The 15,791-nt window shown below is 45.4% G+C and overlaps 1 protein-coding gene across 1 annotated transcript; it reads right to left on the reverse strand.

Annotated features, from left to right (window-relative positions):
• Positions 1-4,312: 4,312 nt before the first annotated feature.
• Positions 4,313-15,664, reverse strand: LOC117640342 (serine-rich adhesin for platelets-like). Its single transcript, XM_034376783.1, is given in 17 exon segments — positions 4,313-5,295; positions 5,373-5,442; positions 5,524-5,809; positions 5,932-7,109; positions 7,111-11,755; positions 11,852-11,932; positions 12,032-12,424; positions 12,498-12,601; positions 12,697-12,751; positions 12,820-13,018; positions 13,102-13,157; positions 13,233-13,817; positions 13,892-14,027; positions 14,114-14,232; positions 14,423-14,593; positions 15,185-15,489; positions 15,571-15,664. Coding segments are annotated over 16 exon segments (8,196 nt in total). The 5' UTR covers positions 15,228-15,489; positions 15,571-15,664; the 3' UTR covers positions 4,313-5,220.
• Between the last annotated feature and the right edge of the window lie 127 nt (positions 15,665-15,791).

Consider the following 15,791-nt stretch of genomic DNA (forward strand, 5'->3'; position numbering starts at 1 on the left):
TCTCTCGCACCTACACGGGACGCCCCATGAGTGCGAGAGAGACAGAATCAGCCTGCAGCCAGGCTGCCCTATCGACCTTTCGACACAACACCACTCACGCTCACAACACCGAGGCGTTGTCGCATACCCGCCCTGTATACTCCCTACGAAGGACTGTGATGTGCCGCTTTTTATGGTTCGGCCGTTCATTCAATGGCGGCCATTCATGATTTTGGCCGCAGCTTTACGTTTCGTTGCTCTTGACGGAGCTTTCGAAAAGGCGCCCCTGCTGCCGTGCTTTCGGGGAGGCCGAATCTCGGAGGACCAAGAGCGATGGCCTGCCCCTCCCCCTCCCCCTTCCCCCTCCCCTTTACGGCGGCTGGCAGTGAACGTACTGCACGGTCATTGGTCCGTCGGATTTCGGATCCGCGGGGCTGCCGTGCCGTGCCACGCCTCGCCACGCCGGGGCAATCTTTGGCCGCCGAGAAATGCGGTGAGACAATGGCGGGCCTTGGCGGGCTCGTCCCGTATCGGCCCCGCCCCGCCCCGCCCCGCTGTCGCTCTACGGAAAAACAAATTAAGGGAAGGACGCGCCTGAACTGAAGGGCGTGTCGGCCACAGAGTACTGCGCACGGAGCTGCTACAGGTGAGGCCGATTCCGAAGGACGAAGGACCGTCTGTTCGGTCTCTGCCGCACGCCCTCAAGGGGCGTCGCGTGAGGGTGCGAGGGAGACAGCGCGACGCAACGCTCCCTTGGAACCGCTCGGCAGGAGCGCTGCGGCTGCTAACGGGCACCGCGCCGGGCGCCGCCGGACGGAGGACGGAGCGCCCAACGGTGGCGGGGTGGGCCAGCCGCCGCGCACACCTGTGTAACGGGCCGGGCCAGCCGCGCAGCGCAGCGCGGGCGTCGCAGTAACCTGTACCTACACGCGCTCAATGTCGTTTTGCTTCTGCAGGAATTTTTGTTCAGTGTTTGTAGCCCTGGCTCCTCGAAGTTGAGCACTGGATTAGGGTTGCCATTGAAAAAAAAAAAGGAGATGATTGCGGAAGGTTGATCCGGAAAAGGTGATTCTTAGGTTTTTTAGAGTTGCCGTGTCTCCCCTCGCTGTGTCCCTCGCCGAAGGTCTGTTGCATCGCGGACATTTTGTTGTTGTCAAGCTGGATCGCCGGGAGGTTGAGTCGTAAATGGCCAGGCAGTGGAAGGCAATAGCTTCCGAACAGGCTCGGCAAAGCTCGCTAAAAAAAACCTTGTCCAGCTGCGTTTGCTCACCAGCCCAGCACAGCCCCGCCTGAGTCTCGGCCGTGCCTTGGACGCGCCTCGGTGGCCCAAGCGGCGGCCGGTCGACCGGTCCCAGCCAGGCCTGGCCAGGCCGCGCCGGTCCGGTACAATCACCTCCCTCCATTTACCAATTGAGCAGAGGGAGCAGTGTCGCGACGCCACACACTCGCGACCACACACGCACACACACACGCAGACACACACTCGGCCACTTACATTGCGTTTCAAAAATAAAATGGCGTCATCGGGAGGCGATTAGCCGGAACCACGTTTGATGTTGTCGCCCGGTCCTAGCATTTCTTCCGACAGCAGCAAAATATTTCGAGGAACCGAGTATCAGGGCAGGGTCTTCTTGTTTCATTTCCTTTTATTCATTTTGCAGGACAAGACGGACGGGCGGCTGTTCGGCGAATGCGTCATCATCGCCGTCGCCCCGCCGTCGCCCCGCCGTCGCCCCGTCGCCCCGCCGTCGCCCCGCCGTCGCTGACGGACAGGCTGACACGACACTGTCGGCACGACGGCTCAGGGTTTGCCGTTCGCGCAGATCGTGCTGTCCGCCCCCCGCACCCTTGCCGCCGCCTATACGTTTCCGCCCCGCAGAGCGGACCAATAAAACAAAAACAAAACAGGCGGGAAAATGGACGGCTTCGCTGGGACTTTCCGCGCGAGCCGAAAGGTGAGGTGACGACGGACGCTGCGGGGACAGGGACGTTGCAGCAGCAGGAGGCAACCCGGTCGCTGCGGTCAACCCCTCGGCACGGCAGGGTTGCCTTTTCCGACGGTTCCCGGCGGAGAGGCGGCAACAGGAGGGTGCGCGGGAGCGGAGACGAGGCGGGGGAGGGGGAGGACCTCGCAGGCAAATTGAGGTAGATTAGCGGAGTGACTTCCTGACGCGACAGTGACAGCGTGCCGCGGCGTGCCGTCTGCAGATCTCGCAAAGCACGTGACTGGCCGGTCTCGCACGTGCACCTGCACGAGCTCGCCAACAGGCCGGCCAGTGGGCCGCCCAGTTGCTGTCAAAATGACACCTGCACTGCGCACACACGTAGAGCCGCGTAAAGCTCTCCCGCGACCCCCACAAAAATAAAAAGTAAAATGTTTGACCACGTTTGACCGGTCTCACGGGAGGTGAGTCCAGTGAGTCGCGCTGGCTGCGCCCGTTTCCCATCTTATCGCCGTGTCAACGTTGACTTTTCTTTTCGGCTGCGAGTAGGGGATGTAAATAGCGTCCGTGGAGGCCGGGCCCAGACTGGGCAGGCCAGGCCGAGCAGGCCGGCTTGGCGGAGCGGCCGAGTGGATTGGCAACACGGCAGCCGCGCTGCCTGGCCGAACACCACGCACCCTGGTAACTCTTGAACGGTCGGGAGAAGCTAAAATCCCTCTCGCACTACAAAAAAAAAAAAAAAAAAAAACAGGGCAAGCCAAACCCCTTTAAGGCCGAGAGTGCGCCTCCTGAGGGTAGGCAAAAAGTGACTCTTCGACCCTGAGGTGGTCATTCCCCCTCCCCTCTCCGTTTCGAATCCGCCACTGGCCATACATTCTGCCGGGCCCTGGCCGCCCTGGCGATGGACGAAACGATCGAAAAAGACAAAAAGTCTTATGCGCGCGGGAACAAAGCGGCGATAGCGTGGATAACGCAGTGAGGCATTCGAGGAAAAGTCAAAGGAGTTAAGGCCAGAATGCCAGAATGCGTCACCCACCCCGAGCGGCCCGGTCGGGGGCCGCGCCGAAGCCGCGTCCCGAATTCGCACATTTCGACTCGCCCCTTTCCCTCACATTGCTCGGGAAAACATGTAAAGGACCGCACCGAGCAATCAGTGATGTAGCTAGCCTGTGTCTTGAGCTGCCGCAACATGCCGGCCGGTGCAGAGGCTAGGCTGTGAGGGGTTCCCTTCCTCCTTCATACGTGGCAAGCGCTCTAGAGTCTATCGGCGTGCACATGGTGCGCCGCGCCGGCTGCGGCGCCGCGTGCCTCTAGAATGCAGACTTGTCTGGTGGCGGGGCCTTGGCTGTCTTTGCCTTGGCCATGGCGGGACCGCGACCAGCGCATAGGATGACCTGTGGCCCAGGGCAGCGCCGCGGCACGGTGGAAGGCACGGCGACGGCGGCAGGCACGGCGGCAGGCACCGCCAGGGCACCGCGCGGCTCGACGCTGGACCCGCCAATCAAGGAGGGGAGGCAGGAAGGCGGTGCAGCGCCGCGGCCTCCACGACGTCCCCGGCGACGTCGTTCCCTCTCTGTCCCACTCAAGAGGCGTCCCGCAGGGGTGCGAGAGAGACAGAGCGACGAAGTGCGGTTTGGCGCCTTCTGCGTAGTCTAGGGTTTCCCTCCCGTACAATGTGCCGATGCGCGCAGAACACTCGCTAATGCGCCTCTCTGTTGTTTGTCTACTGCGTTCCGAGAAACAACCCGCGGCCGGCGAGGCGACGCGGCGCACAGGATTATCGTCGCCCTCGAATCAATGGAAAAGCGAAAAATAAAGTTTGGCGAGGGCCGTCGGCGATTGCGGTGCAACCGCTGCAAGCATGGCCAGCCGGACTCGAGGTCCCTCCCCTCGTCCCTCAACCCCCACCCCCCACGCACCATATTGGAAGTGCATGACATTCGTGTCGGCTTTCTGCTTCTTCGTTCCGCCTGAGGCACCACCGGGGCGGCGAGGGGGCGGGGAGGGCTTTTGCCTTTACATAACACTCCCGCCTCGCGTGATAAGACGGAAGGGAACACATTCATGTGTCGCAAGTCGTCGCGCTAAATTTTTTTTTGGAACCAAGAAAGACTAAAATAATTTTTTGAAAAAGAAAACGGCAGACTTGAGCACGTGTAGGCCGTACATTGATCCCGAGCAGGCCAAATACTATGCGGCCTTGACCTCAACAAGCTACAAGCCACTGGCAAAGGGCCGCCGCGACGCCGCGACCGCGGACACAAAACAGTGCAGGGCCCGCGCCCCGCTACGCCCCGCGGCTGCAACCCGTATCCTTCAAAGGCGCTCCTCGAGGCCCACGGCACGGAGTCCTTGTTCAGGCCGAGGAAGGTTTGAAGAGACAAGCCATAAAAGGAAGGCGAACACTGGATTTTATTTTCTTTCTGCTACATATGTCTCCAGAGCTATGAAAGACACAGACAAAACCCAAGGTTCAATGAGAACATGTTGCACCACAATGAATGGAGTGGATATACATGTTGCACACATCAACAGACTTGTTTACCTTCAACATTGAAACAAAGAAAAATATGAGAAACAAAGGCAATGATGGCACTTGTTTTGTTAAGGCATGCAAGAGGTTTTAAAAATACTATGCCACTGTAACTATATGTCTAATTGCACAAAAATATAAAGTATGCTTAGTAATAAAAATATGCACAAAGCTTCTATTTCAGTCTCCTTATTCTGTGCATCTCACTAACAAAATCAAGCATACACATACATAATTAACAGGTACACTAGTACAGATGGTCATAAACAATAGGTGAAAAATACAAATTTAAAAAGAAAGGTGAAAGATATCGAAGGTGTGAATTTAAAAACACAGAGACGTCCGCCAAAACCAGAAATTATGGAGATGTTACCTTCAAGGATACACAATATCACAAAATTGGGCAGAAACTAATGAACAAATATCTTACACTGCTTCTATAGTAGTTCTCTGCATTTCAAAACCAAGAACAATGTCTGAACCTAAATCGAGCCGATACAGGTCAACATCTTTAAAATTAGCTAGCTATAGAGAAGGGGAAAGGAGAAAGAACCAATAAATAAAAAGCACCAAATGGGTTGGTAGAAAAGTACTGCATTTTAAGTAAAATCTACAACAGTTTTCAAACTGAGTCAATTTTATGACACTTGTTGAAAAGTCTGGAAGTAGTTTCCACAAAATTTACGCCTTTCTGAATTCACCTTAACTTATATTACTATTATCACATAGCACATTCTCCACACATGAGCAGAGAAGTAGGATTTATTATCCATGAAGCTTGGATAGGAATGACTCCACATCAAGGTTTTTTATAATTTCAGTTTCTGCAACTTTTTCCCCCTGAAAAATTATTGAGAAAATTAGTAATCATAATAAAGTCAAAAGCATGATAAGATCGATTTCACAGCAGACTTTACCTTATTGTTAGGCTTTGACATCTTGGCAGGAGGAGCAGTTGAACAGGTTGCAGCTTTTATTGAAGATCGACTGAAAATGGAAGATATTGTCATTATTTATGTTCAAAATAAATATGAATGTAAGGTCAAATATCGAGTCAGTGGAACTTACACTTGGCCCTCAGGGTTAGTTGAGCTCAGCACACTGTGGCAACTATCCTCAGAAGCAACATCAGGAGAAGTAGATAGCTTTCTCTTCCCCTTTTGAATTGGGGTACAGGTCTCCATAGCAGACACCTTGTGAGCATTAACTGAGCGTGGTGGAGCTCTTCGTCGTGTAACCACTCCACTCTGATCATTCTCATTGGAACCATTTGGTTGTGTTTCCTTGGTACTATTTTCAAAATCGTCAGCATCTTCGCCAAGAACAGGAAATATTGTATTATCCAGGTCAAGATCTGCAAACACAGAAAATATGATGAATTGGTTCCAAATCAAGCAAAGAACATAAAATCCCTCAAGATACACACAAATACATATATGTGAGAAATTATTAAAAAAAGAGAAGAAAACCACACACCATCTACATCTTCATCCTGGGTATCCCTGCCAAGCTTTTCACTAGTTGTAGTTGGGACTTTTTGACTCTGTTTTTCAACAGTGCCTTTTTTCTTGGTTTTTCTCTCTTTCTCAGAACTTTCAGTCAAATCCATACTGAATTTTGCAACAGACTGAGAAACTCTTCTAGTGGTTCGTTTCACCTTCAGTGGACTGGAATGGGTTTTCTTTGGCTCACTTTCTTTTGAACCTTTCTCTGTGGTAGTCATACCTTCCCTTGCACTTCTTTTGACTTGTCTCATAGAAGGAGGGCTGGAGGCTTTTCTTCTCCTGTTGTTGGTTTTAACTTCAAAGTCACTACTATCAGAGGAAAGTATTTCACCATCCTCTGCCTCTTGCCTCTCAACAGGTTTTGTCCTAGACTTCGAGGCTTCACTAAGCCTTGACTCATACTCTGAGGACCCTCTGTGATGTGAAGAATTGGCTTCATGCCTTCTGTTGTAAGAATCTCTCCTTGGATAGTAACCCTGACTTCTGTGGGTATCTCGAACAGAACCTCGGTCATTATTATGATGACTGACCCGCCTATATCTTGGAGAGGGAGATCTATTCCTTCCTGATCTGCTATTCTGGTGCCTGGAACAGGTGCCATCCCACGTTGTTCTGACTAGACTGCCACCAGAAGTTCTTCTACTGAGATTACTCTTAGAAGTTCTACTCATCTTTCTGCTTACTGGTTCTTGAGCTTGCTTCTTAGCGGATTCAGATTTAGGACTATGTTCGCCTGGTATCCTTTCAAACAAGGGAAGAAATAAAGTTGGAGCAAGAGATATTGGTTGACCTTCACCCATCATGATTTTCAGTGGTTTAGCAACACATAAATCACGCTTTGGTACAAAGTGTCCAAGTCCTTTGTAGGTGAGTTTAAGCTCCACGGCATTACCAAGACTTGTATTGATTTCTTCCATACAAGCATCATCTTCATCATCTGCATCCGAGTGATGTTCTTCTGCATCTTCAGGGTACATATTTACCCTTGAATTAGATCTCTTACTTGAATTAATGTCCTTTGGCCTGCTCGTCTTCACATCAGGTTTCTCTGATGTTGATACTGCTTTCTTGTTAGACTTTTCTGAATTTGCTGCTTTTTTGTCACAATTTTCTGCAATAGTCTTAACTTTATTTGACTGTCCTGTACCTGACTTCAGTCTTTTTCTCATTGGACGCAATTTTATCACCTTTCTTCTCAGAGTTTGCTTCTTGAACATTAGGTTCCACTTTTCTAATTTTTCCTGGTGGAGGAGGAGGCAATGCGCAGCCAAATCCTTTTTCCAGAAGTGTTCTTAGGACTTCATCAGCTGCTTTGCTCGACGCTTTAGCTAAGACAGGCTTGCCACCCTGCACAGATGCTTTAGGTCTTTCTGGCAGCTGGTCTTCTTTCTCCACCTCATCTATTACCTTCTTGGTTCCAATTACTAATGGCTTTTCATGAGTTGACATCACAACAGGAGGTGCTTTTGACAGCTGATCTACTTTCTCCAACCCATCTATTACCTTCTGGGAGTGCCTTTCTGAAGGTTCTTCATGAATAGATGTTCCGGGTGCAGATACCTTTGAAAGCTGATCCTCTTTTCTTACCTTACTAACTACCTTCTGAGAGTCCATTTCTAAGGACTTTTCAACAGAACCCGCATCCAATGGCTTTTCACCGAGGTCACTCAGGTTTTTTCTTACCTCATCTACTACCTTCTGGCTGCCAACAACAGTAGGTTGTTCATGTGTTATCACATCAGGAGATAAAATACTTTCATGCATAGCTGCTATTTGTTTTTCTACTTCGTCTATTGGCTGAGCTGATGTTTCTGGTGGTGGTTCATCTTTGTCATCTTCTTCATCTAAATGAAGTTTATAACCTTCATCTTCATCTGACTGTGGATTAGTAGTGCCATCAGACAGAGAGCGACGTCCTTCTTGAGATTCTCTTTCATTTACAGGCTTTTCAGGATCAGATTTGGAATGTTGATTCTTTGGCGCTTCAGTACTTGAATTTGGCTCTTTGGTTTGTTGCTTATCAGCTATTCCAACCTGCTTTCTTCGAGAGACTATCTCTGGCTTCATAGATTCCTGTGTTTTATGCATTGCAAATGGATTTAATACTTTATCCTTAGAATTTTTTGACCGGCCAGATGAACCTTTTTTTAAAGCATCAAGAGTGCGCCGCCGTTTCTCTTGCATTTCGTTTATTATATCAGACACTTTTGCACTATGAGCATTTCGACTGCTGGCAATTCTTTGACAAGTTCCCATATCTTTGGTTTCTATTAAAGACTTCAATTCATGATTAACATGTGCTGCTGCCTCAGCTTCTTGAGACACTTGTCCAGATGAACCCACAACTTCTGACACGTTGGAGCAAATCTCAGTGATTTCAGCTCCAGAAGGTTTCAATGGTGGAGCTTCTTGTTCGAGAGCACTTGGAGAAGCAGCAAGGTCAGGTTTAGGTTGATCCTTTTCAGCAGACCTCCTAGTTCTTGATTTCAAGGGAGTAGGTTGCTTTTCAGGGGATGCATTTTCTTTGACAGGTGTGCTTTCATCACTGCTAGATGAACATGAAGAAGAATTTGTGTCTGAAGCAGAGCTTGACCCTGATGATGATGATGACGATGAATCTGAAGAATCATCATCATTATCTGATTCTATAGGATTTCGTTTCCGGGGTGTTTTCTTCTTAGAAGAGGGCAAATCATCATCATCATCATCATCATCTGATTCTAAAGGATTTCTTTTTCGTGGTGTTTTCTTCTTAGAAGAGGACGGTTTCGACTTTTCCACACTTTTCATCTTCACAGGAGTTGAGAGAGGTTTCCTCAAAGGTGAACTTGCTTCATGCCTAAGAGGGCTGACGTTAGAAACAGCCAAACCTACACCAGGTTGTTTTTTATCTGAAGGAGATACAACAGGAGATGAAAGAATTTTTTGAAGTGGCTGGAGTGATTTAGAAGGTGTAATCGAAAGCTTAGTGCCAAAAACTTTCCTACCAAGTATCTCTTCAGCTTCTTGAATCTCAGAATTAACAGTTTCTAATACTGAATTTGTGGCATTCGACAATGAATGTCTACAAGATGTTGCTACCTCATCATTGTAGGTACATTCAGGAGAAATCTTTGACTCTGAGCTTTTTGATACAGAGGGTCGAGGTGATGTTAGTATCTCAGGATCACATGTACATTCTTTAGGTTGAGATTTATCATTAGTGGAACTTTCCAATGCGTCTTTTTGAGGTGACAGCGATTTATCATTAGTGGAGCTTTCCAATGCATCTTTTCGAGGTGAAGGCGGTTTAGCCTTAGTGGAACTTTCCAATACATCTTTTTGAGGTGAAGGAGGTTTATCCTTAGTGGAACTTTCCAATGCATCTTTTTGAGGTGACACAATCATGCAGTCCACATTTTCATCCGATGAGCAATTTCTTCTCCTAGAAGGCTCTGACAGCGCATCTATTATTAGTTTGTTCATTTGATCTGGACGCGGCTTCCTTTTGTAGCTCATTAGTCTGGCACATCCCAATTTTATGTCGACCTCCATGACATCGTTATTTTGCTCCTTGTTTGCCGTAGAAGTGCCATCTTCACTAGAACCCTTTGTGATGTCAGCATCATCTTCACTTTCAATTAGGACTTGAATTTGGTCCTGGTTCTGAGAGGGTTCAATTACACATTTTTTGGGTAATTCACGCATCCCTGATGCTTCTAATCTCGAGCACTCTTGAACTAGTATACTATTTAGGCTGTCAAAAGATTTCATTTTAGGTGAACTTTTGAAAATCTGTGTTCGGCGGGATGGTGACTCCTTGGGTTGATAGTAAGGGATAGTGGGGGACACCGAAGGAGTGGTGGTGCGAATAGTAGGGGTGGGTGGAAGCGTTGGTGTGTTACTTTCACTTGTCTCTGCTGAAGGCATCATGGGAAGAGGTATAGCTTTGATAATCTTGGTGCGTGGTGTATCTTCATTAGATTGAGAGCTAGGGTCCAGGAAACAAGGGGTTTGTGGGATCATGTTAGCAAAAGCATTATCCTTCAATGGTGTCTCAAATGAGAAGGATTCCTTCAAAGTTGCCTTACTGAGACGAAACTTTTCTACTGCTGATCCAATTATGCCATCAGCCACTGGAGTGCTTGCCTTATTTGTGACAGTATCTTCACAATTATTTACAGATTCTTCGTGTGCTTGAGCTTTGGTAGGGATTGTTTCTTTTGGAGAATCTAACAATCCAATATTTGATACACTGTTCAGATTGCAATCACTACCACTGTTTGACTGATCCATTTCAGTTAAAGTGTTGCTTGAATCCTCATGAGAGTTTCCTTCTGTTGCGGTTTCAGACAATGCTGGTTTTGCACAGGATGATTCACGATTAGCAGCACTCTCTCCGATGACTTTCCCCTCACAGGGTATTTCCGTGTTTCTCTCACTTATCAAAGCAGTTGTGACAGAAGATTTTGGTGGACTTTCCTTCTTAGTACTCTCAGAACTTGCATCCATTAAATTATTTTCTAACATTTTGGCCATTTCACAATCTGATGCAGTACTAATTTCATGGCTTTTTTCAAAGGATTTCTTCTCTGCAACACTTTGATCAGTAATTTTCTCAGCTTCGTCCCCTTTATCAGGTGCTTCTTCTTTTGACTTTGTCTCTTCTGTCTTCTGATTTTTCTTCCCTCTTACTCGTCTTCTCTGAGCAGGAGGTGGTACTTTCCGTTTAGGAGCAGGTTGTACACTTGAAGGTTCTTTTGGTAAAGGCTCAGGATCCGAGCTGATAAGAGATCTCAGATCAGAATCCCAGGACTTAAGTCCTTTTTTGCACTGAGGCTCCACACGCTTCACAGGTGACACAGCTGAATCAAGGATGAGGCTTACTCCACCAATTTTGTCCCACGCACTACTGGGTTGTTGTAGAGAGTCACCATCTTTACTGCAACTTGCTTCACAAGGTGTACTAGTAACAGCAGAAGATGGAATTTTGTACCCACTTGACAAGGAGAAAGGGTAGTCAGGGGACTTGAAAAGATGGGCCTTGACTTTACTTGTCCTCTGAGAGCCGTCACCTGGAGCCTTGAACAGGCTTCCCGCTAATGATGACTTAATCGATTTGCCTGTAGTGTTTGGTGACAGAGCATTTACAGACATATTTTTGGGTGATGTATTCGCTCTTCTGATTGATTGGTCACTATCTTTGGGTGGTGTATTGAAGTCAAGAGCTCTAATGTGGCTGAGACGCCTTCGAGGAGTGCTGAAGCTCATACGTTTCTCATTAGCTCTGGCAGCGCCATTGAACCCAGGCGTATTGCGAACTAGGGATGCATTCAGAGGTGGTAAGCAGTTATCTTCTGCCTTTGGACCATCGTTTTCAATACCTGCCGAAATTGGTGCATCATTTGTTAATTCAGGTGGTCCGTCACTGCTGGGCTCGTTTTGAGCATTTTTTGGCAAGTCCTTATTACTACTGTCACTTTCTAAAGGCTGAACCCCAGTGGCTTCATCAGAATTATCTGACATGAGAATGGGTAGATCTGATGAGCTACTATATGAAACAGTGTTGCATTCTATACCATCAGCAGCATAGATTGTTACTAATTCTGCGGTGTCAGTCATAGCAGCTGCGTCTTTGGCAACATCTGCATCTTTGGCAGCAGGTGCATCTTTGGAAGCAGCTATTTCTTTGGCAGCAGCTTTGAGTTTGGCAGCTCGCGTTTGCCCACTGGACTGCCGGCCTCCTCTTGTAATGCACTGCTTTGCACGCTGCTGCCTTTTCTTTGGTTGTTCTAATTGAAATGTTTCAAAAGGAACTAGAAAAAAAATAATAGAAAAGGAAAACAAAGTTATGAACTTGGTTACTTCGGACTTGAAGACAAACTTGACAAACTTTTAGTTAAGTTACATACCTTGTAGCAAAACATCACCTGGTTCTAATTTAGGGGCAATTGGTACGAATGTACTACGTACTACCTCAATTGTACCTGTAGCTAACAAAAATGATGGATCAGTTCGCTTATAAACAGAAGATAAATTAGTTGATGTAATTTTAAAGCAAGGAACTAGGCACCAATAACAGCAGTACTCACAAATGGTGCTAACTCCCTCTTGATTGGTGTACTCCACCACTTCCGTTGGACTACAATTAACTACTGGCACATGAAGAGGAGGTCCATGAGGTCTAGGTACCTCAATTGCATTATTGAGAGCAATAGGATAGGTATGAGAAAACTGATTTGGTGCCTGCAAAGCTGGTAAAGATTGGTCTTTACATGGAACATCAATAAGATTAGAGAATTGTGAAGGCTCCAAGTAAAGTTCTCCGCTAGGTGAGGTAATAGACTTGATAAGTTTGGTCATAGGAGTCATGACTTCAGCTTCTGAAGCCCCTTTCATGGGTGTTGCTCGTTCAGGTACAGTAAAATTGGCAGAGTTTATAAGTTTGACAAGAGATTGTTTGGATGGCGTGCTGCTTTCACCACCTTTAAGAAAATAAAAAAGAGCATAAGAATTTCTAATAATAATAATAATGTTGCACCAGAGGAATTTACTTACTTATATTTGAGACAGCATTTTCACACAGTTGTTTCAGCTTGCTGACACCACCATTATTGTTCTTTGCAACAGATTTCTTTTTCTTTGAACCCGGTGAACTATTTCTGAAAAACGATGGTGATAATGATAATATCTTGATCACAAGTGATACAGTATTTTTAACTAAAGTACGGCCCAAGAAAACAAAAATCATACTTACAACACACGAACTTGCTCTCCTTCAGAACTTATAGTGAGATCGTGATCATCTGTAGCTGACAGAAAAATACAATCAGTACAGCAATACTTAAATCAACACTCAACTAGAATACTAACAACATACATTGTAGAAACTCATGAAGAAAGTCATCAAGATAAGGCTCTTTGGAAAATTCAGCAAATGATTCTGAGGGAACTGCTAGAGAATTATCAGATTCCTTTGCTGGGGTGAAGACTTTGTTAATATTTTCTACAAGTTTTGAAACTATTTCATCATTATTTAAAAGTTTTTCTTTAAACTTTTCTGCAGCTTCTGCTAGTATCTGTAAACACAATTTAGAAGTGTAAAGTTGAAAAGTAACTTCAAAGCACATTTACAAAATAAATAATTCAATGATGAACATACTCTTCTATCATATGGAGTCTTAGTTGGAGTGAGAATTGGAGCATAGTCATAATTTTCTGAAACAAAGACATTTAAAGATAGCAAAATCTAAAATGTACCACAGCAACAAGGGAAGAAAGAGTGCTACACACCTTGAATACTATTACTGGGGGGCAAAGTTTTGGATGTGCATGGCTCAGAAAGAGCATTGTTATCCAAGAAAACAATACTAGAGCCGTAACATTTGGTGACAAACGAACAATTAGGTTCTTCTGGCTTGGAACAGTTGTTTTGAGTCTTGACACTTTCTAATCGTAAATATTCAGCACCTGTATGCATCACTACTTCATTATTAGAATTGATAGCTGCAGATGGAACTTGTTGAACACTTCTTAATACAAGAGACGAATCAGATTGTTGGGTGGTAGTTATTAAGGAGTTTTGTTCCTGGGTATCCATATTCACAATCTGAAATGTGCTGCTTGACTCTGGCAGAGCATTTTGAACAGGTTCTGATGATAAGCCAGCATTTTGACAACTTGGAAAGTTTGATAGGCTGGGTGAGCTGAACTCAGTATCAATGTTGGCATCTTGATTCACTTGAGTACAGACTGGATTTCCAGATGTCACAAGTTGTGGCTCATGAAGAGGGGGTTGGGCCGTGAGGTGAGTATCTGAAGTGCTTATTGCAACTAGTCTTTCAGCTGTACTGCTATCTTTGACAGTTGAATTTAATGCTGAAAGAGAAGAAAACATTTAAATAAAAAGCATAAGGTCTTTGAAAAATAAACAAATGTTATTTAAAACAAACCTGGTTGAGAGGTGGATGTTTGATCTACATTTTCAGCAACTTGCCCTTGGGTCACAGTGGTCTTTCTTGAACGTGGGCGGTTGGAACCCGTGGACGAGTCAAAAACCTCAGATTTATTTGTTGATGAATTTTGACCCTGAAATAAAGGTTCAGAAGATATAGCTGAATTAGCTAACAACATGGCACTTGGCAATACTACAGGAATGTGTAAAAGATACAAACCTGTGGATGTAAATTTATGTGAACTTGAACTGGTTGACAATGTCGAACCACATACCGCAGGTTGTCAATCAAACTTCCACCATTTGGCTGTTCTGTCATTGAAGAGAGACTCTCCTGGACTGCAAACCAAGTGATAGTGAGAGAGTTGAAATATTAAGACAATGAACAAATTTATGTTAACAAAATACCATAACCTCTTGAATGGTACAAACGCACATGGAAGAGTAAGTATACATGGGGTACACAGGCAAATAAGACACTGAATTGATGATGAAATACAATAAAAGAAGGTAAGAATAACCAACTTACCAATTGTATAAATCAGACAGTATTCTTCTAGCACCTCTGCCAAACTAAATCCATTCACTTTGGTAGGATATTTTTTTCCTTTTTGAGCAAGGATGCGAATTTCGTTTAAGTGAAGTGAGGAATCCAGGAAACATTTTGCTGCATCTGTGCATTTTTCGTCCTCTAGATAGCCTGTAACAGGTTAAAAATGGGACATATGCATTACGTTTGTCGCTTGACACTTATTATCACTTCCGCAATGAGAATGACAAGTATTTAACTCTGACAAACACATAGAATACAAAAGCACACCATAAATCCCAGAGATTTTGGCAAGAGGATGAAGTCAAGTTCAAGGATTGATATAAAAAATGTGTGTCAAAAAATTGTCAACATGGTTGATAGAAAGTTACAAATTGTTGAAAGGAGTAACATAAAGATAATAAAGAAAAGACTGATATGGTTGATTCCTTTCAGAAGAGGAGCAAAAACGTTTTACGTGCCACCAAGTCAACATCGTACCGAAATATTAAATAAACAAAGAAAGTAACCACAGCCAAGGAGCAAGTCTCTTCAGCACAGAAAAGATATTTTAACTTAGAAATTAAGGCAGAGAGCACCATTTAATTGAAAAGGGAAGAGCCACAAAATGCTTAGAATGCAATAAACCAAGAAGGGTGTAAAAAGCAAATGTGATAAAATAAATAGTACAAAGAATGAGATCAAGGGCTTAGACGATTTCCCGCCTAGACGAACAATCCAAACAACGTTGTTTCTACGAACCTAAAACTAGTCTTGCGACCTCGGAAGGGAGTAAAGTTTCCATTGCGATAGATGCGAGCACCAATCATGTGAACAGCGAACACCTCACTATAACAAATCAACGCACAAATGTTCTAGTTTCTCGTCTAAACCATCACAATCACATCGCCACACTTCGGTCTTAAATCTGCCTCTCTCTCTACTTTCCTTCTCTCTCTCATCACAACATTTAACATTTGTTTGTTTCTTTATCTTGTCGTTCTCTTGAGCCGTTTGGCTATAGAGCCTGGCAAAGTTTTGAGCCTGAGGACAAAGCTTGTTGCATTCTGTAAATCGCAATAGGACGTTACTAGCCTATTTTTCTATTTGAAATATTCTCATTTAACTCAATTGTCTGGAAAAGAAACCTTTTCAGCCGCTTGAGAACTGTTTTGGAGCGAAAATAGCTGAAAATAGGAACTGCAGTTTCCGTTATGACCGACAGATGGCTCTTGGAGCAACCGACGGTCTCGACTTTAACAGTCTTTTTCTGGCCAATTTTGAAGTAACATTCTTTAACTGCTTGCCTCAGAGCCATAAAATTTGGTCATCTACGAGAATCATTCTTTTGTAGTCACTGTCAGTTCGC

The sequence above is a fragment of the Thrips palmi genome, unplaced genomic scaffold (assembly GCF_012932325.1).
Source record: "Thrips palmi isolate BJ-2018 unplaced genomic scaffold, TpBJ-2018v1 HiC_scaffold_12, whole genome shotgun sequence".
NCBI classification, from domain to species: domain Eukaryota; kingdom Metazoa; phylum Arthropoda; class Insecta; order Thysanoptera; family Thripidae; genus Thrips; species Thrips palmi.